The sequence below is a fragment of the Haliaeetus albicilla genome, chromosome 22, assembly GCF_947461875.1.
Source record: "Haliaeetus albicilla chromosome 22, bHalAlb1.1, whole genome shotgun sequence".
In the NCBI taxonomy this organism is placed as follows: domain Eukaryota; kingdom Metazoa; phylum Chordata; class Aves; order Accipitriformes; family Accipitridae; genus Haliaeetus; species Haliaeetus albicilla.
Genome location: NC_091504.1, coordinates 7,080,774 through 7,102,954, shown reverse-complemented (window position 1 = coordinate 7,102,954; position 22,181 = coordinate 7,080,774). Strand labels below are relative to the sequence as shown.

Here is a 22,181-nt window from a genome sequence, read left to right as displayed (position 1 = left end):
ATTATTTATTATTATTGAGTTATTTCAGTCCCCTGCACATAAGTTTGTCAAGTTTAGAAACTGCATCTCTTGATCAACTCACTAATGGGTACATCAAGCCACATTGTCTGCTTTCTTACAGGTGACTGTCAGCTTGTTCCAAGTAGGAAAACTATAGCTAACTATCCCTTTTGGCATTAATAGACAGCAAGAACAATTTTTCAGTCAATACTGTATATATTTAAAAAAAAGGCAGACTAGCACTTACTAAAAAAAGATTCAGTGATATTGTCATGTAAATTATGGAGAATCCCTAAGATAAAACACTTTTCACCATCTCAATAACTATACAAAATTGTGCAGGAGATTTATGCAAATGTATGCAAATAAATAAACTGCTTATATAAATGGATTACTCAGTGGTGTAAAAAGATCACTAAACCAACATTCATTTGCTTGCTGTAATCTTGGGAATTCATTATTCACATGTTTACTGCTGCTTCAAGCTCATGTATTTACACTCTGTAGCTTTGACAGATGCTTCTTCAAAAAAGCCTTCAAAGAAAAAAAATTAAAACCAAGTAACACTATCTCTAAAAATTATTCTGGCACTGCATGTTCTATTTTTTCAAGGTCTAAAAGACAAGAATTTCTGAAAAAGTTAACCACTTTGTGGCTTGGAATAGAACATGACCGAGTCCAGATATCTGATTTTAGTAATCTGATACACCTGATGGACACTTTTGAAACCACCCACAAGCACTTCACAAAAACCTTTAAGAGCTCATAGAATCACAGAATGGTTTGGGTTGGAAGGGACCTTTAATGATCATCTAGTCCAACCCCCTTGTGTGGGCAGGGACATCCTTCACTAGATCAGTTTGATCTAAGCCCCATCCAACCTGACCTTGGAAACATCCAGTGATGGGGCATCCACAACTTCTCTGGGCAACGTGTTCCAGTGTCTCACCACCCGCACCATAAAATGCTTCCTCCTTATGCCCAAACTAAGCCTACCCTCTGCCAGTTTAAAACCATTACCCCTCGTCCTATCAGTATGGGCCCCGGTAAGATGTCTCCCTCCTTCTTATAAGCTCCCTTTAAGTACTGAAAGGCTGCTATAAGGTCTCCCTGAAGCCTTCTCTTTCCCAGGCTGAACAACCCCAACTCCCTCTCAGTCTTTCCTCACAGGAGAGGTGCTCCAACCCTCTGATCACATTCGTGGCCCTCCTCTGGACCCGCTCTAACAGGTCCATGTCCTTCTCATGTTGGGAACCCCAGAGCTGAACGCAGTACTCCAGGTGGGGTCTCACCAGAGCGGAGTACAGGGGCAGAATCCCCTCCCTCGACATGCTGGCCATGCTGCTTTTGATGCAGCCCAGGATATGGTTAGCTTTCTGGGCTGCGAGGACACATTGCCAGCTCATGTCCAATTTTTTAATCCACCAGTATCCCCAATCCCTTCATCCCCCAGTCTGTACACCAATACTGGGGATTGCCCCAACCTTGCACTTGGCCTTGTTGAACTTCATGAGGTTCACACAGGCGAACATTAGACATGACATTAATGTCTGCCCACAGAGAAAAGTTTAAGAGAGGTTCAAGGTCATTCTCTGCCCCTGTTCTTAACTGGCCAGAGACAAGCCAGCTGTAGTCCAGACATCATACACCCATATTAACGTGGCCCTGTGCGTGGGATATCAGGTCCTTTGGGGAAATCAAGCCTTATTTCAGGGTTTATCAGCTCACAGGTCATACACCACCAACACAGGGACCAATGCAGATTGATAAATGGCCATCATCTCAGAGCATGGGCAAAGGACTGGATTTTTCTGCAGCCACCAACACAGATGTGCGTAAGATTTCACAAGGAGTTAGTAATTTTATGAGTAGGGGAAGATTATCCTTTGATAGGGGGTGATTTCCCTCAGCTCCTCAGAACCTCTCAATTCATTACTTACAAGTTGACAGAGTATTAAAATAAATTACAAACCAAATAGCCTTTATTTGTTTGGGTTTAATTTTCTGGCATTTATGTAGGTCACCTCAAGATTCCTATTGCTACAAATGACAGCAGTGAGCCAGAACACATGCACGTATTTCAAAAGACAATCATCTATGTTCAGGAAAGACAAAAATATTTTTCATCATGCTATTCTGTCTTTGGTGATAATTCTTAAAAAGCTACTTTTATGCTCTGTATGACAACGTTGTCAGCACATTTAGCATCTAAGACAGGCTGATTATGATTAGGTTTGCTATTCTTGTGGAACTGCAACCGGCCACAAGCTTACCAGAAAATCCATCACCAAGTATATTCATAAAATGAGTTTTCTGTATGCATTGCCATGCTGTTTCCCTGACAACACTTGACAGCTACCTTGCAAAAACATGGGGTTTTTTTTCATATAATCTCGACCTGTAAGAAATGCTAACTTTTAAAAACGTGTAAAAAAATTAGAAATACAGAAAAAAAATCGGAATACAAAATTGACTTACACTACAAGACGACAGCTAATGACTAAATACTGTTCCCTCTAACTAGTAAAAGAGTAAATAGTAAAAATCCGCTTAAATCCTGAACCCGCACCGAGGGAGATGGAGCCAGATGGAGCAGGGAGACCAGCCCAGCCCAGCCCGCTCCCCGAGCAGTTCCTCCGCCCGCGGGGCAGCGCCTCGCGTGGGCCGGAGCCTGCCCGGGGCACCTCGGCCGAGCTGGAACCCTCCTTCGCCAGCACCACAGGACAGCGGGCCCGCCGAGCCCGCCAGGGGCGACCGCTCCCGGCTCGGTGAACACCCGGGTCCCGCCCGCCACGTTCGCGCCCCGTGGGCCCGCCGGCAGAGCCGGCCGCTCCCGCAGGCAGCGCCCCGGCCGCCCCGCAGCCTCCGCCCGCCCGCCACCGGCCCCGCTCCCGCAGGACGGGCCCAGACCGACCGGGAAGAAGCCGGCCAAGCCGCTGAGGACTCCCGGCGCTTTCGCTCGGGCCCACCGCGGCGGGCCGGTGCCCCCCGCCCCCTCCTACCTGCCGGCAGCCCCGGAGCTCGGTCCCGGCGGTGAAGGCCGCACTGGCTCCGAGAGGCTTCGCGTTACCCCTGACAACGGGGAGCGCCCCCAGCACGGAAACTGCCGACCTAGAGCCGAAGAGTCACGGAAACAGCCGAAGCGGTCCGCGGGCACGCCGGAGAGAGACGGAAAGTGCCGAGCACGCTCGGCCGCGGTGCCCAGCCGGCGGGTGCGGGCCGGCACTGAGCGTCCCGCGCTCTCTGCCCGAAGCCAGCGGCGACCGCGCTCCGGGCCGGGTCGCCTTCGCCCCCCGAACGAAGGGGGGCTGGAAGCGCCGCTGCCCCCAGCCGGGCCCTACCCCCCCGAAGCATGTTACCGAAGGAGGGCTGCCCCTTCGCCGGGCTGCGCGGCAGGCCCCGCGCCCCCACCCACACCCTGCCCCTCGGCAGGGAAACCAGCAAACAGCTGCGGGCACGGCCCCACCTCCCCCTTGGATACCCACCCTCGGGGCTCCGGCTGGTGAGACCCCAAATCATAACGGACAGCTTTCAAGCATCGGTGGCTGTCTTCAGGATTTAGCAAATGAACCCGTGAGGAACTTTTTCTAACATGGATGGCAGACTGTGCAGCTCCCCAGCTTCCTGGGAATCAAGATTCGATCACAAACTCTTCAGGACCCTGAACACGTATTAAACACTCACTGCGACAGAGCCTGAGCCAACCGAAACGTAGTGAACTATAAATGCATGCTGTAACCGTATGTGATTATACAGCCCGGAGTTCATTGGCTCTTTCAGAGCTTTTGTGGGAAAAGGGATCTGGTGACTTCTTAAGACAGTGGCCAAGTTTTTCTAGTAACATCTAAGTGAAAATAGCCCCAACAAAGCCCTCCTGCTGCGCCCCCAGCACCCCTGGGTGCAGCAGGTACAGCCCAGGTCAGGGACAGCACAGCTCCATCTCCAGTCCTCAGTGGTGCTGGGCCTGCATTCAGCCTTAACAGCCAGGTTTACCCAAAACGTTCAAAAGAGACAATTCAAGACCTAATCCTCATACCACTGTCAACTCCACAATCATTTGTAATTCCTCTCAAGTCACAACACTTCCACACAAAACAGATTAAAAGAGGCCACACCTCTAGTACAGCTGTGACCAACAGCTTCTGCATGCACTAATTTACATTGACTCTGGCCATGTGTAACACCTTGTGTTATTTACATGGTGTTTCACACTGCTTCCCTTTTCCAAACATACAGCAGTTACTGGGACCCTCCTGACAAAAAAAGCCCATCAGTTTTGTTAGCAAGTAGGAAAAAGTACTAGGTAGGAGGCAGACTGCATTAAAACATGCTGTATCTCTTCCAGAACTTAAAGATAGGCTTTAGGTAGGGAGGCAAAACACTGGCTTTAGACCTTCTTGCTATGAGCTCAGCAACCCCCTCTAGAACAAATTGGTTTTTAAGCAGCAGAACTGAAAGTCCTGTTTTCTGTAGCTTTTTATCTCATGCTTTAATTATCTTCTCCCTTACAAGGCATCAACTCTAACAAAGTCATTTATGGCATCTTTTCTTGGTGGATTCTTGGACATGGGACAACACCGTTAGCTCGCTCAGGTGCCACTCCCAGAGTAATTCATTTCTTGGCTCTGCCCAGCTGACTATTTTCACCAATTGTGCTCATAGTATTTTTGAGATCATCAGACTTGAAGCTGAGTGTTTGAGCAGACCATGTGGGCAGATACCTTGTTTTCTCAGACAATCAGGCTAATGAGGAAACTATTGCAACTACATAGCACAATCAAGTCAAAAATACACGGCCAGTAGGAGCTGCTAGAAATCATCTAGTCTATCATACCTTTCTGGGCTGGAATAAAAATAATCTAAAAAAACCCACTGACTGTCTCTGCTCAAGTGACCATTTTCACAGCTTTCATAATTGCCTGCTTCAGTGTTACACAAAATATTGCCCAATAACTAAACTACATATCCCTACTTGTGCAGGCTTAGCTGGAAATTAAGTTCCCAGCCCTCCAATATTCAACAGAGAAGCCCTGCTGTAAAGGATGTATATCCTAAATAAACAAATGAACAGGGCATCCTAGGATCCTAACATCTTCCCTCCTGAGTACTGCACTCATAAAAGATGCCTAACAGCTCTGAGTCCCTCAAGTCCCAGGACCAACAAAGAAGAGGCTTCAGCAGCATAGTTGCACACAGTGCATTTTGTCCCTTCCTCTAAGGGCTTGACCTCAGATGCTGAGAAAAAAAAAAATTACATTGCACGATTAGGTGCTTCCTACTTAGTAAGCCATAAAGGATTAACAACAGAAGTCTGACCTTTGGTTTAAATCCTCTTACCTGAATGGGAAAGAACTGCTTTAGTAACACACAGATGACCTATTATCATTTGCCAGATTAAACACGTTAAAAGCCTTTTAAGAACAAATGAGTTATGAATGAAATGTAGTAGCTTCTAAGTAACCTAAAAGGAAAATACAGAACATCCACTATATTGGTGGCTTTTACATCTAAGGTCTTTGGAAAAGTATTTTCATGTTACAATTAGTTTATCATGCACATTAGATGCAAAATTAAAAACACCTCAACATAAAAGTATTAACTTTGTCCTTCTGTCAGACAGTTCTGCATTGCTTGCTGTATTTCTATTAGGCATGCAGTTTCTTATTCATACCTTAAAATACACAGGATGTGCAACAAATCCAAGTTAATGTTCTTGTCTGGTCCAGAAAACCATGGCAACAAACACTGAAAGATTACTTGCATTTTGTATCTGTGCAGGTCTGCCAAAGCATGATCATGGATCCTCCCTACTATTAAAAAAGAACGAATGAAAGTTCAAGTGTCTTTTGACATCTCAACCTACCCCCTGCCTCCCAGCTCTTGTCCAACTCCTTTCTATTCAGTCTTTCTTTCACAAACATTTACACACATGAGCAATTTCACACCTTAACAGTCCACTTGAGGCAATGGGACTATTCAAGCATATAAAGTTATTTACATACAGAGAGAATGGAAACCTTCAACTCTGAGCTCCTTGGGGAACTGAACATACCTTCATGTCTCTTTGCAAAGCACCATGGAAATACATGGCACTGTAGATGCAGAATGCATCATTTCCTGTCAGGATTGTTAAATTTGGTTGTGGTCAAACCAAGTGGCAAAAATAAACCATATGATCTTGTGCTACATTATAACAAAACTGCAAAATAATCTCTCACTAATTAAGATGTAGATTTAAATGCAAAGCTCTACAGTAGAAACAAGAACAATAAGCAATTTGGCTCTTTTTTGTTTACAAATTGCATTTATAGCAATATACTTGGTTACTCACAGCTACGCTTTACAGCATATTTATCGTTGACGCAGAGCCCAAGGCATGTTCAAATTTAGCTTGCCATCATAGGATAATTACTTGCAACACTCTCCATGGGAGCCCCATCTTCCAGAATTTAGATGCCATCATGAAGTTTAAATTCAGACATTGATTTCTAAGCTACAGCTCGTGAAGATTTTCCTCGTAAGAGGACTAAAGCAGCATTTCCTGCTGACACCCACAAAGTTTCAAGAAGAGGATGATCTAATATTCTTTCCACAAAAAATTTATCAAGGAAAAAAAAATCTCACACAGTACCAGTTGAAAGATTTTTTTAGAAGTGATTCTTCCTAGTAGTTAACATGAAGTCAGCACGTTAGTAGCAGAGAGCAGTCACTGGAAAACAGGCCAAAACATTAGGTTAGTAAATGAAATACAACACCCTTTAATTCAGTACATTACTGAATAAAGCTTCTTAATCCTGGAAGCATTTTATTAAAAAAAAAAAAAAATCCCACTTAAGGGTACCTACACAAGTGCAACCTCCGCAAGAAGACTACAAGTTGTGAAGACACTAGGCCTTCCCAGGTTTCACATTGATCCTTTCATGTATGTTATCTGTAGCCTTTATAAACAATGAGGAACTTATTAACATCTTAACTACTAAGAAGCGAGGTGCTGGGCCAGCGAGCGCCTCAGCAGCGCTCCAGGCCCCAGGCCCCCACTCAGCTCGGAGCCCCACGTTAGGCGGCCCGGACTCCCACCAGCTGCGGCTAACAGGGCCCCGGCATCGTCTTTCTCCTTAAGAACTGCTAAAACCAATAAGAAACTCGCAAGAAGTGTTGGGTTCTTTAGTCGCCACCAAGTCCGGGCTGCGAAGGGATGCTCGGCACCAAACCTGCGGCACAGCCTCCCCGCTGGGCGCCCCGACACTGTCCCTGCCGGCACCGAGGTCCGGCCCGGGAAAGCACAAGATGCTTCGGAGGAGAGCGGCCCCAGGGCTCCCCCTCACGCTCCGCCGGGCGTAAGGCACCGGGAGCGGCCGCCACGATGCAGCTTCGCCGGGTAGCGAGCTGGCCTGTGCCAGCGGACCTCTCCGGGAGAGGACGTACGGCCACGGCGGAGGGGAGAGGGGACGGGACCCACACCGCGAAGCGAACGAAGCAAAGCCGCAGTGCAGGGCCTCGTCCCGATGCGCGCCCGAAGCCCACCCGGCGAAGCCCACCCGGCGAAGCCCTCCCGCCACCCGTGCAGTGCAGCGCCCCGCCCCCCCGACTCCTCCCCCGCCAGCCCTGTCCGGCCGAGCCTCCTCCTGCCCGCCCCAGCAGGTTATAAATACAACGCCGCATGCAAATCAGCAGCTTTCTGACCAATGGAATCCTGGATCACGTCCAAGGGCCCCGGCTGTAGGGCCAGCGATTAGTTTTTCTTTTAGCCAATCAGCGGCCAGCTCTCGGGATTCGTCTCGCCCTCTGACGGACACCGGCTACCGCCTCTTCCTTTGCGCTAAGCTGTCGTCACCCGCCCCGCGCCGCGCTTTGTTTGGCTTGCGTGGGGGCCCCGGCCCCGCCTCCCGTCTCGCTCCCGCTTGCCGCCAGCCAATGGGACGCCTTGTTTGCGGTCCTGGGGAGGGGAGCGCCGGCGCTCTCAGCTGGGCCCGCGCGCCGCGTCCTGCCCCGCCCCCTCGGCCCGGCGCAGGCTGACGAGGAAGCGGAACCGCCGCGGGCAGGAACCCCATCGCGGCCCGCTCTGCGGCCGAGCGCGGGGCCGGGGGCGACGGCGGAGCGACGGCCGAGCGACGGCCGAGCCCGGGGCGCCAGGGAGCCGCGGCTCCGGCCGGGGGCGTTGAGGCCCGACGGGGCGCCGGCGGTGCCGGGCCCGCGGCCGCGGTTTCGGAGGAGCCCGGGGAAGAGAGGTCGCCTCCCCGGCCGGGAGCGGGGGCTGCCGCCGCCAGCAAAGCTGGGAGGGCCGCGGGGGTCCGCGGTTGGCGTAGGGCGCGCCGGCCTCCTCCCGAGCTGGCGGGTCTGGGGCGCAGCCTGGGGGTGCCTGGGGCTGCGGGTGCCGGAAGACCCGAGGCAGCCGCCGGCGGGCGAGCTGGAGCGCGGAGGCTGCGCGGCGGCATTGATGCGGCAGGTGAGGCGCGGGGCGGGGGATGGAGCCCGCCGCGGGGCGGAGGGGGCTGCTGGGGCGGGGGGGAGAAGCGGAGCCTTGGGGCCCCCGTGGGGCCCGCGCGTCCCTGGGGGGGCCCGGCCCGGCTTTGCCGTCCGGTCCGTCGATCGACGGGGTGTGGCGGCGCTGGGGTCTGCGGGGAAAGCGTCCCCTCGGAGGGGAGCCGGGCGTTTGTAGGAGGCAGAGCGAAGGGACGGCGACTAAGCGTGAAGGTCTAGAGGACCGAAGGGGCGAGGTTGAGAAGATTTTTCCCTTTGGGAGAAAAAGGAAAAGCAGGGGCAGCGTGAAAAGGAAAGGAGATCGCAGCCGCAATGGGTAAACTGGGTGTGGGGCCCTGCCGGAGGGTTTAGGCAGGACGCTGTAAGGAGCCGGCTGTTGGGAAGTGGGGCAGGTGCTGAGATTTGCTGCCCTAGTCTTGTAAGTAACTGTCCCCAAGATGTGTTTCTTTGGTATGCCCCTACTAATTGTTGGGGGATGCCAGTGGATGCATCGTTTAATTTGTGGTAATAAAACTAAACGTGAAATCAGGGAGATTTCAGCCTTGCTTAGGTGAAGTTTTTGAGCACAGACCGTCAGAGTTGGAAGATTTTTGTCCTCAAAATAACTGAAAACACTGCAGTTTTTGATGTGTGGAGAACAAGTTTGCGTCTGTAATTAGAGACCCGTCAGGTGAATGGTTAGCCAAGTTTTAATGTGAGTTTAGATCCACAGTTCAAATCAGTTTACTGAGCGTTTGCAAAGAATGGAACGTTGCCCAATGTAATTCCGAATTGGTAGATTCGGTGGTTTAGCTCAAAATCATTAGAGGGAAAAGTATGATTTTAACAGTTGGAGTACAGTCCATAAGCTGTAATCACACAAATTTGTATGCCATATAATGCTGATGCATCTTGTTTATTTTAAACCACGTTATTCTGGTGTCAGACTAATCTGTAGTAACTGCATTCTTTATTTGTGATATTCAGAATATCCTTCTCTTGTTTTTTATCTTTTCCCTTAATTAAAGTTGGACTGTGGCTCCTGCTGTGGTGATAAGGCAGCTGCATTGCAACTGCTACTTCTTTCTGTTTTGCTGTAAGTGGTTTCTTTTCTTGGAAGTTGACTTCTTTTAGATATGGTGTCAGTAATATTTTTACACTCTTTAAGAAAAAAAACAACAAACAGTTGTTGGGTTTTAGCAGATAATACGGTTTAATGCCTTAAGCTTTTGTCTGTCTATCTGGTGTTTTGTTCCAAGTATTTAAAAAGAACTTCAGAATTGAGAGGATTTGTGAAGTTAGACGCAGAGTGAGAGGTCATCCCCGGCAGCCGGTCCAAATGTCAGATTTGGAATTAAAGTTGTTCAGCGATGCCTCTTGGGAAGTCCGGGAGCGGTCCTCTAGCAAACGGTGTTTTAAAACTTTTTCGCTTGGCCAAGAGTCGCCGGGAGTTGTGCGGTCCCCGTCGAGGCGAGGGGGGAAAAGCCGCAGCGGCCGCCTGTAGAGTTTGTCGCCCTTCCCATTGAAGAAAAAACAACAAAGGGGGTCGCGCTGATTTAAAAAAAAAAAGGCAAAAAAAAGCGGCTGGAAGCTGCTGTCGGAGCCAGCCAGGAGCGGCCGGCGGTGGGGAGCCGGGCCGTCTCCCGGCGCGGGCCGGGCCGCCCGGGCCGCCAGTGACAGGCGCCCGGCCCGCGGCGCGATGCAGTTCGCAGCGGCGGCAGCCGGGCCCGGGGCTGCCCCGCGGGGAGCGGCGGAGAGGTGCCGGGGCTCTGGCAGGCGTGGGGGCGGAGGGGGAGCTGGAAATCTCGGTAGCCTCGGCCAGTCCCAGCCCCAGAGAGAGAGACACACACACAGAGAGGAGGAGAAGCCGCCGCCGCCGCATCTAGGAGCATGAACCCCCCCCCCGCGGCAGGTCGGACCGCCTCGGCTCCATGGTGAGGAGGAGGAAGAGCCCCCCTGGGCCCGAGGAGCCGCCGAAGGGGTAGGATGGGGGGCGAGCAGCCGGCCCGGCCCGGCCGCGCTGCCCCGCTCCGCTCCGCCGGGCTCGGCGGCTGCCTTTCCTCTCGGCGGCTGTCGAGCGCTTCCACACGCCCGAGTTTGGCTGGGCGATTTCTCCGCCAAAGGCGCCCCGAACCCCTTCGGGAGGGTGCCGGAGGGCTGCCGGGGGAGCCCGGCTGCCTTTTGGGCCGGTTTGGGGGGGGATTCGGGGGGGGCTTTCCCCCTCCCGCCCGCGGCACAGGTTGTTGGGTCGGGACAGCAAACGAAAGGGGATTTAGTAACAAACAACGGCGGCCATGTTGAGAGGAATTTCTGCAGCTAAACTTCTCCCCTCTCAGCCCAGGGATTTCTCTCCCTCTCTGGGGGGCTCCCTGGCCTGACTTTGTGCCCCCCCCTTTTCTCTCTCTCCTCCCCAACAGGATGACAGTGAAACTGGGAGAGAGCAGCGGGGAGGAAGGGGTGAAAAAGCTGGGCAAGAGAGCAGGAGGAGATGAGGAGTCCCTGGAAGAAGAAGGGGCAGGAGGAGGAGGAGAGGCAGCTCCAGGCAGCAGCAGCACAAAGAAAGAAGAGAAGATTATTAACAACAACACTAACAGCAGCCCCCCACCGAACCCCAGCTTATCGCAGGCCCCGGCCTCCCTCCAGCCCTCCCACAGCCAGGACCAGCATCATTTTCTCAGGTCCAGCGTCAGACCTCAGAGCAAGAGGCTGAAGAAGGATTCCCAGGCATCCTCTTCAGTTGGCAGCAGCACTGCTGCAAAAGGCAAAGGTACTGTATTTTGGCACCCTTAAAACATGCGGGCAAGGGGGGGGGGGGTGGGGGGAGTCACCTGTGGGTTTGGGGGTTGTCATTCTCCTCCTATAGATGCCATCTTTTGTTTGGTTTGGGGGAAGGTGGTTTGGGGCTTGTTTCTCACAGTAGCTGAAATCTTCTTTGTGTCCCAAGGCTTCATCTTCTCTGCTGCCCACTGTCCTCTTTGCACTTGCAGAAATGGGGGGTTTGGATGTGTCTGTGGAGGAGGAAGAAATTTCCATTATTGAAGCAAACCTTTAATTCCTGCATTTCATCTCTCTTGAGTTTTAGGAAATTCCTGTATTTTGGTTAGGAAATTAGACTCTAGCTAGCTGTGTAATCAGGTGGCTGCACTCTGAATTCTGTTCTTGGATAATAACAAAATACTCATGGGGCGCTAGTTAAAAAAGGAAAAAAAACAACCCACAAGACATTGGTGATTTCCTGCAGTTATTTCTATGAGTGTTTTACCCCAAAAAACTGTTTTGGACACAGCTATGAAATACACATACTGACATATTTGTTTCTAAGGTTTTGTGTGTCCCGCATTACTGTTTCAGAACAGTTTGGACATTTTCATGGAATTTGAGTTTTTATTAAGATTGTTTTGTATACATCTGACTGTCTGTATGTACATACATGAATATACACATGCTTTTTCACTTTACATTGTAGATAAGAATTCATTTTTTTTCAAAGCTGTTTCTTACTTGAGTAGCTAGAAGACAGCAGAGGTGTTGGAATATCTTGGTGTTATGGTGTGTGCTCAGCAGTTACTGGATAACACCTGGCACTGTAGTTGAGCTGTACTTGAGACTCATTTTGGATACCTTGTGCAAAAGTACGCAAGTGTTATTTTCTGTTAACTTTTGAGGAAAACAACACTCAGAGATGCCTTCAACATTTGAAATGACAAAGTTTACTCTTGTCTGCTAAACCAAAATAAAACTCCGCGTAGCATAAATGTGTCTTGGAGATTACCTCACTCTTTGGTCCATTACAGTGGTATGTGCATGCTGGACATTAGGTAAACATTACGAATTATGGTAGTTTTGTGTTACAGTAATAAAGCAGTGGAAATCGTGATATTTTAGTTATTGCCATATCACGAAAAAATTCTTGAACTTGGTTGCTTGACAGTTTATATAATTGACTGAAGTATTTTTTAATACCTTAGTAAGTCATCTTTAATCTCTTAAACTTTTTGGTTTAAGTTAAAAGCTCCTGTGTGTCATGTTGGAGGATAGAACAGAAAGGCCTTCGTAATTTTTCTCCCAGTTGCATTAAACCAAATAAAAAAACAGATGGAATACCCAGAAGTGTTTAGCTACAGATAATTATTTCAATGGTGGTAAATAGTATTAAATACAAGGAGGTGTTTCTTTGGAATACGTGTTGTCCGTGATTGACAAGTCGAATATATGCATTTGAAATTATTCCATTGCTTTGAAAGTGTATGCACATGTGAACAAAGTACATGTATCTTCGTGTACGTGTATATTCATGTTTGTATATTTGTACATAAACGTTCATTTCCAATTCTAGAGCAGCAGAACGATTTTTAACTAGGTGTATCAACACAATCGAAAAGCAAACTTAGTTTATTTTGCAATTCAGATTCCAAAATAACCCTAATAAAATTATATACAGAATGGAAAATATTATTTCAATAATTGGTAATAGATAGATAGTGTTTGTAATCGCTGTACCTGACTATGTTGTCAGGTTTGGGGAAACTTCTTAAATCATTGGGGGTGACAGTCAGTGGTAGAATTATGGTTATGCTTTCACTTTTTGAATTGTAAGACCAGCCACAGCTCTGCCTGGCTAGTTTTGAAGTGAATGCATTGAAGTTGGTTTCTCTGATACAGTTAAGATTATAACTGTCAGATCTTGGAGAACAGGGCCACAGAGTGGGATCTTTTCTGATTTGAGTTCTTTACGTTCGGGGATGCATACTGAGAAGTTTTCCAGGCTTGTCTGAATTTTCCCTAATGGAATATCTTGTGATCAGAATTTATAGGGCTTTGCATTCTAAATGAAGAGTCTCACAGAGCTAGCTTCCAATAGAGAACTAATTGAAGGGTGAAGATTACTAATAAAGGTTGAACTTAAATCCTTCCATTTGCTCTCCTACCAACTTTCTCCTCCCCCTCTAAGTAAAAAAAAGCTTGAATGCATGTGCTTTGGATCAGCTCTGAAATCTGGAACCTTTTCCATTTTGCATGTCACAGTCAGGGTGATAGCTGCAAAGGTAATTTTAACATTGGCCAGCAGGAGTGGCTAGACCACACTTATACTTGGTCCAGTGGAACCAGAAACTTGTTTTTGTCATTGTCTTTCAATAATGCTTTGTAACCCTTAAAATTGTATTAAAGTGGTCCTGCTTTTACAGTCTGTGTATTCTAAAGTGAAAACTCTTTCAAAGGCTATTATTAAGGAGGGTAACCAATAAACTTAATTTCATTCAAATTATAGTTAGTCAGCAGGCATTGGCTTGCTATATCCTAATCATGCTTGTCCTAATCATGCCTTTAAAAGAGTTTTGAAAGTAGAATTTTTTTTCTGTCTGTTGCAGATCCGTTTTTACTTTTGGCATTTGTGCTTTTAGGGTGCTTCTTTGTAGCAGACAAATTATTGATAAAGTAGACTTAACTGTAAACTGTAGGAAGAGTTTGCCCACTCAGCAGCTGCTGACTTTTCAACTTTACCTCACTGTGGTTCAGGGAAGACTGTTAATAGTAATTCTCAAGTTCTGCCTAGTAGAATGTATAAATGTATTGCTAAATTTCAGATTACCCTGATGTAATCTTTCATTGGATCTTTGGAGTCTGTCTCTTGTCTTTTGTGTACTGAGTTGCACTTTTGAATTTAGGGCAAAAATTACATAGAAAGTAGCATAGTAAAAGGAAGTTTGAAAACTTTCACTTAAATAGCCAATCCATTTTTAATTGCTGAAGGGTTTATCAAATTTCCTGCACAAATATCTAAAGCTGTGCATTCTTTTTAGAATTATTATTATTATCTTATTTTCAAATGCTGGTCATCTTTTTATTGTATTTCAAGTTTGTAGTCTACACCTCAACCAATGCACACCTTTTGAAATATGAATGCTTGGAAGTAAGTCTTAAAGTAACTTGCATGAAATCCGAGGAGGAACTTGAAGGAGTAGTGGGCTGGAGGCAGTTTATGATGAGAGTTTAAAAGCAGGGAGGTTCGTTAAGGGAGAGGAAGCAGACCGGTATAAGGTTGCTGAGAAAGAGGGATTTCTGAGAGTTTAGTTCTCAAATACGAATAAGGCACATGGTTGCCGAGCACAGGTTTTAAGGTGTGTTTTGGGGCTTTTTTCCATCAAGCGAGAGCGGTTAGAATATGCATGTATATGTTGTGACCACATTGGTAAAAGCAAACGTGGAATACATTGCGATCATGTGCTGTAGATTTAGTTTGAACTAGAGTAGAGTGTTCCCATTTCCGTGTTTTTATCCATTTTCTGAATGCAGAATGAAGTCAGAAGGAAATAGTAAGAAAGTCTGATGGCAGTGAGCTGAAGCTTGAAGATATCTTTCATGCCGTTACTCTAGATTTATTTGTAAAATGTGTAGAATGGCCCAAACAAGTATTTGGATTTGTTTTGCAGTAATACGGAGTTTGTTCTTGAAAAAAGAATTATTCAGCTGAAAGCGTGAATTGAATTAAAATGTTCCATCTTTTGGCATTGTATAAAACTTGGAAGAAGGCAGTCCAGTTTGTTTCAGCCCACCAAAGTTGCATGTCCCATAGCATGTGGATTAAATTAACTATGGTCCTTTCCTGTGGAGAGGATGTATATACCAAGATACCCAGCGTATGTACTTACAATACAATTTTACTGTATCTTCCCAAATTTGTATGCTGCAGAATGTATTGTAACCTTCATTTGAAATGTCATTCCTCCAGCATTATTTCTCTAAGGCATAAACAACTGTTTAAAAACTACTGCCATGCTCCCTTGTTCTAATATTCTTCTTAATTCTGTCCATCTCATTTGCACTTGGTACTTTTCCTTCCATCTTACTCTGACATGCTTTCATTCATTCTTTGCCCTCCCATTTATCCCAGTTCTCCCACCCTGCCTTTGAAAGTGGCTCAGGACCGGAACTCTACAGTATCTCATCCTGCACCACAAGAGGAGGATTTTTTTTCCTGTCCCCTGTGCAATAGGTGCTGAACTTTGAGCAGGGCTGCACAACCATGTGCTTTAGATGGAACTTCATACTAGGCATTATGGGTGTTTCTGATGGAAGAGCAAGAGAATAATGATTTACTGGGGGAGTAAACAAATTTATAATAAACGTTGTTTATTTTTTACAGCTATGCTTGGTTAGTTCAGATAGTGCTGCATTTGATAGCTTAAATATACTGTCCGTAGAAAAGCAAGCCTTCAGTATAGTTTTGTTCATAGACTCCTGTTGATAATTGACACTGTATACGTTTAAACACATTCAACTACATCTTGGTTGTGCAAATCTTCTAAATAATAAGAGGTAGAAGAAGCTAGACTGTCTGTATCCTTGTAGGACAGTTACCTGTTGTGTTTAAAACTTCGGATGTTAATTCATAACAAGAACACTATATGGTATAACCATGCAATATGGCATAAGCTGTCCTAGACTTACCCTTCTTAGGAGTCCATGCTATTTACTGTGGAGTCGTAAAAGGTAGAAATTTGTTTTCCAGTTACAATGTTAGTACTCAGAATGAAGCATTGGCTTGCAGGGAGTGTGGATGTGGTCCAGTCCAGTGGATGGGTGATGCAGGATAAGTTGACAGAGTGAGAATGACCATCTTGTCTTTGTCTCATCTGCAGTGTTCTCCTTTTATAAATGATTTTACTTAGAACTAGCACCTAAGCAGATTATTAGAGTAAGCCCCCTTCCTCTCTCTGAAGTTTTAAATAATCTATTGTTGGGAATTACTGATCATCATCATCTGTCATTAGTGAGGGGGATGTCCTCGATAGAACTGTTCTGTTCATTTAATCTTTCACATACAACTAAGAGGAAATCTACTGAACTTTATATAGTCTTATTAGAATTTTAAGTCCTCACTGATACTTTTGCTTCTTATGCTTTTTAATAATGAAAACTTCACGTGTACCAAGTGTACTGTACAATCTTCAGAAATCCCTTGATAAGATCTGAACTTTAGGCAGCTGACTTCAGGTTTTTACTTATTTGAGTACGTATACAGAGTGATGTAAAAAAAAGCCAAATCTCCCCCAAAACCCCAAACAAAAACCAGCCACCCAACAAACAAAACCCCCAAACCCCACAAACCTAGTTCCTCTGAATGGTTTCTCAGAAAGTTAGAGGTCTCTGATCAGAATAGTAACTCTGGAATAGAATCCTGTACCTGTCTCTTGATAAAGGATGTCTTTTTTGGGAGCTAGTAGCAACAGGAGATGGTAGGTTGAGATTGAGGACTGGTGTGTTTGAGTTCCCCCTTCTTGACTGAAGATTTTATCTGTAAAGATCTGTATTTCTTTACCATGCAAATTGTGATATTCCAATCTCTCATTTGCAAAATAAAGAAGCAATTTTTTTGTCTTAAAATTGTTGGTTTTCTTCTCAGCCATCTTATTAAAGTGCTCAGGTTTTTCTTAAGGTTTCCTTTTTCATACAGAATTTACCTTCACAGTACCAGAATTAAATTGCTTAACTTTCAATTATTTTATCAGTGGCTGATGAAGGTTTTGGGAAATAGAGAAGCTGTTTATTTGAGAAGTTGTTTTTAAGTGCATTTTCTTTTAGATGTCCAATTCTTTTTCATGTTTTGCCTTACGTACTTCCCTGTGGTGACAGTAATTTTCTTCGAAAGTGTCAAATAGTCATTCCTAGAAATAAAAGAAACATTAACATAAAAAAGGTCACAATGTCATGTTTTATATCAACTAAATATTTATTGTACGCAGGAAAAAAAAATGTACTTTCACACATTGTACTCTCTTCCAGGTTTGATTTCAAATGTTATTTGTTACTTGACCAAACAGCTTTTTTAGGATCTGGAGAAATATGGTTTTGTCCTCCAAAGGAGTTACTTTCAAATTGCAACTGAATAGTTACAGTTAAGATTTATGTACAAGTCTTTCAAATCTCTAAAGCATAGTAAGCCTATAACAGTTGATTCTTCTGGTACTCTTTTTAAAGTAATATTTGGATTATCAAACTGGAATATCCTGGTTCTTGAATGAGAGAGAGAGGGGGGTGGGGGGGTGTGTGTGTGTGTGTGTATAAACACTGAGTTTGTCAGGTAAACAAACTGTTTAATATAATTAAATTTTAAAAGGTAACTGAACTTTTTAAGCCTAAATGTGAAAGAGAACTGTGCTAATGTGTGTAAAAGTTTGGGAAACTAGCTGGGACTGCTGTATTGCACAAGCTGGATTTATAAGCAAATAAACTAAGGCAAGCCAATTTATCATGAGATAAAACACAAAACATAAAGGAGAGTAACCAGAAAAATGGAAACGGTAATAAGCATTCTTTAAATGAGCAATGTATGTTTAATGTTAAAAAGCTTCTGTTTTATTAAGTGCACAGCTGCATTGATAAGGGCAGTCAAATCCAAATAATACTACTTAGCAAAATTGAAGAGATTATATTTTGGAAATGTAAGTTACTGAGAATGGTTACATTTTCATGGAAAAAACCCAAGTGCACTTTTTGGGAGGTCTCCCTGGTTTCTGGATTAACATTCTGATAATCTGTTACAGTGTCAAACCAAGCATGTTTGGTTTGATTTCTGTTGTGAATAAATCACAAGTTTAAGGTGAATTGATAATGTTTTTTCTGATTAAAATGTCTTTGAAAGACTAATACTTTCAGAGGCGATTAAGAAAAAAAAAAGAAAAGGAGGCTTTTTTCTTCTGAATTAAGGTGAGGGAATGGAATCTTACTGCATTACATGTAGCTCTCACCTTCCTGCAGTTTCTCCACCCCATTTTCTTCTCTGTCCCCTACTTGAATAAACAGCAAATTCTCTTAGTTCCATCAGGTTTTATTTTCATTATAGTATTTCCTATCTTTGTATTTTTTTTCTGATCCATGTTTTTGGGGGTGTTGGTAACTGTCAAAGGTACAATCAAGATAGCACTTCTGTGCCATTTTTCCAAAAGCCACACCAGGATTTGGGGAAGGAGAAGGGGTTAGGACTTGCTGTCCTTTGGATACCTTGAATTATCCTAGATGGGCTAAGTGTCAGAGATGGTGCTCCTTATGCTGAGGATCAGATTCTTGAGAATGCTGATCCACTGTCATGTGATGAACTAAAGTAGACATCTTTCAGGCTTTTTGTTACCACAGCTATTTTGGAGGCAACAGGATCAAGACCAAAGACAAGGATATGAAATTGTGTATATTTTCTCAGAGCTATTAGTTTGCTTTATTGGTCACATCAATGTTCAGCATTGCTCAGAAGTTCCCCTCAGCTGCAAAGGGGCAACTGCAGAGCACACCAGTGTATAAGCGTCAGAGAGTGTGTTGTCTTTAGCGGTTGCTTTGGTATATTCCTGCTTATCTGTCTTATCTCTGGAAATACAAAATTAAGCCATTGAAACCTTCTCCTTGTTATTTGCTTTTTGAGATTTTATTTCTTTAAAACAGACCTTGTTATTTGCCTATTGTATTTCAGGTGAAATATCTTGGGGGGGGGGGGGAATTATATAGATGAGAGCAGTGAAGGAGGAGGAAATTCTGAGTTCCTCCCTTATTGCTATCCATGAATCTTCCTCTTGGTTTGATACTCACTCTGGTCATGTTTGTTTGCAGCAGCAGATAATGGAGGGACTGCATCTGGTGGCACATCAGGAATTCCTCCCAACAATCCTGCTGGGAATTCCAAGTCAGCGGCAAGGAACCTGGGCTCCTCGGCTGGAGAGAAGGAGGAAGGAAAGAAGGTCAGACGGCAGTGGGAATCGTGGAGCACAGAGGACAAAAATACTTTCTTCGAGGGACTGTATGAGGTACATGTAGAGGAAAACAGCAAGCTTAGATGGCTTCATTTAGTATCTGGATATTGCTAAAGAAGGTTGATTGAATGGAGATTTACAGGAACAAAATGCATACGTACACATATACATTTGTTTGTCTATGCATATGTGTCTTTATAGTTGGCTGTAAACCAGCTGTCAATCACAGGCATATTTCAAAAGTGTCAAGCTTTTTTGTTTGTTTGTTTTGAAATACACAGGAAATATTTGTGAGTTTTATTCATGAATGTTTATAATAATTTCAGTTATTTTTCAATTATGGTTCTGTTTTAAATGAGAAATAAATACGTAATGTCCCCATCTCAACTTTCAAAAACAACACACTTAGGCTGTAATATTACCAAACAAGAAAACATGTCCTATTCTAATAAGAATTGTAGGCACTGTGTTTAGTCTTTCACCATGAAAAGGTTTGAGCCAGTTCAGTACTAGGGCTGAGAGACAAAGAAAATTTAGATCATCTTATCTTTTATCTTATATGATGTATATGATATATTCCTGGTTGTCCTGTTTCTATGATTATTTTAAGAGCACTTCTGTTACGAAAATACATATTAAAGGTGTAAGCAAAAGCAGCAGTGGTGGGTTTTCTTTGCACGTGTGCATCTTTTTAAAAATATTGGGTTTTTAGTGGTAGGCATAATTCACATGTATATGTTTTGTGGACAAAATGAACACTTAAACACTGTTTTCTTTTTTTAACTCCTCTGACTTGCAGTAATGTTCATGGGAACCATATAATTTTTAAGTCCCTTCATCGCTCAAAGAAAATGTAACGTGTTGGGGTTTTTTTTGAATGCTGAGGAAAAAGTTCAAAAACTTGCTCTAAGGTGGATTTGGGACTCTGTTTGGTCCCCCACTTCCATTCATTTTGTGTTACTACCTTTCAAGAGAGGTTTTCACTTTTTTTTATTTAAATCAGTTCCAGCCTTTTTTGAATACTAAGAAATTTTGTGATAGCAGGAGTTCAATGATAATGTATATGAAATTAAATTTTCCACTTTTGAACTCCAAGGATTTTGTAGGAATTAGCTAGTTTTAAAGGGATACTTAGATGTCTCATTTTTATTTTTACACTGAGAATAAACTTCTGAATGACCTACAGTGTAAAAATGTGTTTTCTGTAAAAGTTTTTTATTTTTGTTTTTTTTTTTTTTAAATACAATATTTTCCTTCATTATTTGAAACTCAAATTTTGTACTTCTAATAACTGGAACGTGAAATTCACTGTAAATAAAAGTGAAGCTGTTAAATATAATAAGCTTTTCATTCACCTTAGAAATGGAGGTAGGAGGGAGAAGGGGAAAATAGAGGAAAGTAAAGAAAGCTAAGTGAGAAAGTTGGTATTTTCAGTTCTGCTACTTACCACATTTACAAGTAAAGTGGTTTGTTTGGTTTTTTTTAAGTTTGCTAGCAACTTGCAGTTTCTATTTTGAAACAGTTCAAGAAATTGGAAAGTAATTTATTTGACATCTATAGTGCATTTTATATAAAATAAAGGAAACCAGTGTCATCCTTTTGCTGTTGAGTTCTGATACCCAAGAATTTTGTTTATGACCAATGAAATCTAATTTCCCACAAAGAACCCCAAAGTCCCTCATGTTGTTTGAGTTGTCTTATGACAAGATTCAAGTTTGGGTTTGAGTATTTAGATTTGTTTTATTTTTTCTTCAGCATGGGAAGGACTTTGAAGCCATCCAGAACAACATTGCCCTGAAATACAAGAAGAAAGGCAAACCAGCAAGCATGGTGAAGAATAAGGAACAGGTCCGCCATTTCTACTACCGCACCTGGCACAAGATCTCAAAGTACATTGACTTTGATAATGGTTAGTATGCAATGAAATGGGATTAGGATAGAGCTCGCAGTCTTGTGAGGGTTGGAGTCCTGCCTTTTAGTGCTGTCAGGTAGGGTAGGAATGGTGGAGATGAGAAAATAAATACTGAATAGGATGTCTTTGAACATGTCTTATTTTCGTTAGCATGGCCACATTGCAGTTCATGTTTTTTGAAAAATACTTCTCAAAAACTAGTATTTGTATCACTGCTTTTATATGAATTCACCACACCATAATAAATGCTGATCCTACTATTAGTATTAGGGAAAAGCCAGATTCAATAAAATGTTTTTCTATCCTCAAGAACACACCTTTGAGGACAGTTGCCTAAATGTTAGTCAGGCATGACTTCATTGAGCAAATTGACTCCAGCACTGCTTTGTGCTTCTTGGGGGAAGGTAGAAATAAATAGTCAGATGTAAGTGGTGAAATACTTGTTCACACTTCAAATAAGCCTGAAATTGTATCATTGGTTCAGTAACTTAGGATTCCCGGTGCCATATTCCCCTCTTTCCATTCTTTTCCCTCCTTCCCCTTCTTGTTGAATGAAAAGGAAATTGGGAAGTCATACAAACTGCTAGTGGTATTTTGTAAAAATAATAGTAATATATGATAATTGGTAGTTGATTTTTATCAAATGCATACTATTCAGTAGCAGGCAATGAGAATTCAAGTCAGTTTGTGGGTAGCCTAATCTGAATAGCGAGTTAAATCTATTTCAGAGCGAACCGATTTTACCAAGACCCAGTTCTTTAGACTTTTTTAAGGTATGAAGAATGTCAGTTCTCCCATTAGCTTGTTGATTAAATAAAGATCTCCAGGGCTTTCCTGTCCTTCCGATGCTATATTCTAAGTTGCATAAATCATGGCAGTTTCATGGTGGTTGAATTTTTTGTTCTTTAAAGAACTCTCCTTAACATCAGCAAAGATTTGCATAGTAAATTAAATCTATATGATTTGTGGCCAGAGCCTCTCAAATTAAAAATAACTCATTAATGAGAAACGGATATGACTAGAAAAAAGCTGAAGGAATGCAAACATAGTGTATAATGTAGTCTCTTTAT

At 44.0% G+C, this 22,181-nt stretch overlaps 2 protein-coding genes across 10 annotated transcripts in view; one reads left to right on the top strand and one right to left on the bottom strand.

The window, feature by feature from the left end:
* The window catches only part of IFT140 (intraflagellar transport 140), a 93,804-nt gene extending 87,973 nt beyond the window's left edge, over positions 1-5,831 (bottom strand). Inside the window, exon 1 of one of the 6 annotated variants that reach the window (XM_069809540.1) lies at positions 5,672-5,831. Coding sequence is in view for 2 of the 6 variants with exons in the window: in XM_069809535.1 (XP_069665636.1) it covers positions 3,486-3,519 (34 nt within the window). In the remaining 4 variants the exon portion in view is untranslated. Of the gene's footprint in view, positions 1-3,002; positions 3,151-3,485; positions 3,816-5,671 lie in introns of those variants that run through there. The other 5 variants (XM_069809535.1, XM_069809536.1, XM_069809538.1 and 2 more) reach the window with 5 other exon arrangements.
* Positions 5,832-7,975: 2,144 nt separating this feature from the next.
* Positions 7,976-22,181, top strand: part of CRAMP1 (cramped chromatin regulator homolog 1) — a 51,736-nt gene continuing 37,530 nt past the window's right edge. The window contains exons 1-4 of one of the 4 annotated variants that reach the window (XM_069809534.1): positions 7,976-8,446; positions 10,878-11,227; positions 19,060-19,253; positions 20,955-21,108. In XM_069809534.1, the coding sequence (XP_069665635.1) occupies positions 10,879-11,227; positions 19,060-19,253; positions 20,955-21,108 (697 nt within the window). In that variant the 5' untranslated portion in view covers positions 7,976-8,446; position 10,878. Of the gene's footprint in view, positions 8,447-9,968; positions 10,395-10,419; positions 10,442-10,877; positions 11,228-19,059; positions 19,254-20,954; positions 21,109-22,181 lie in introns of those variants that run through there. The other 3 variants (XM_069809533.1, XM_069809532.1, XM_069809531.1) reach the window with 3 other exon arrangements.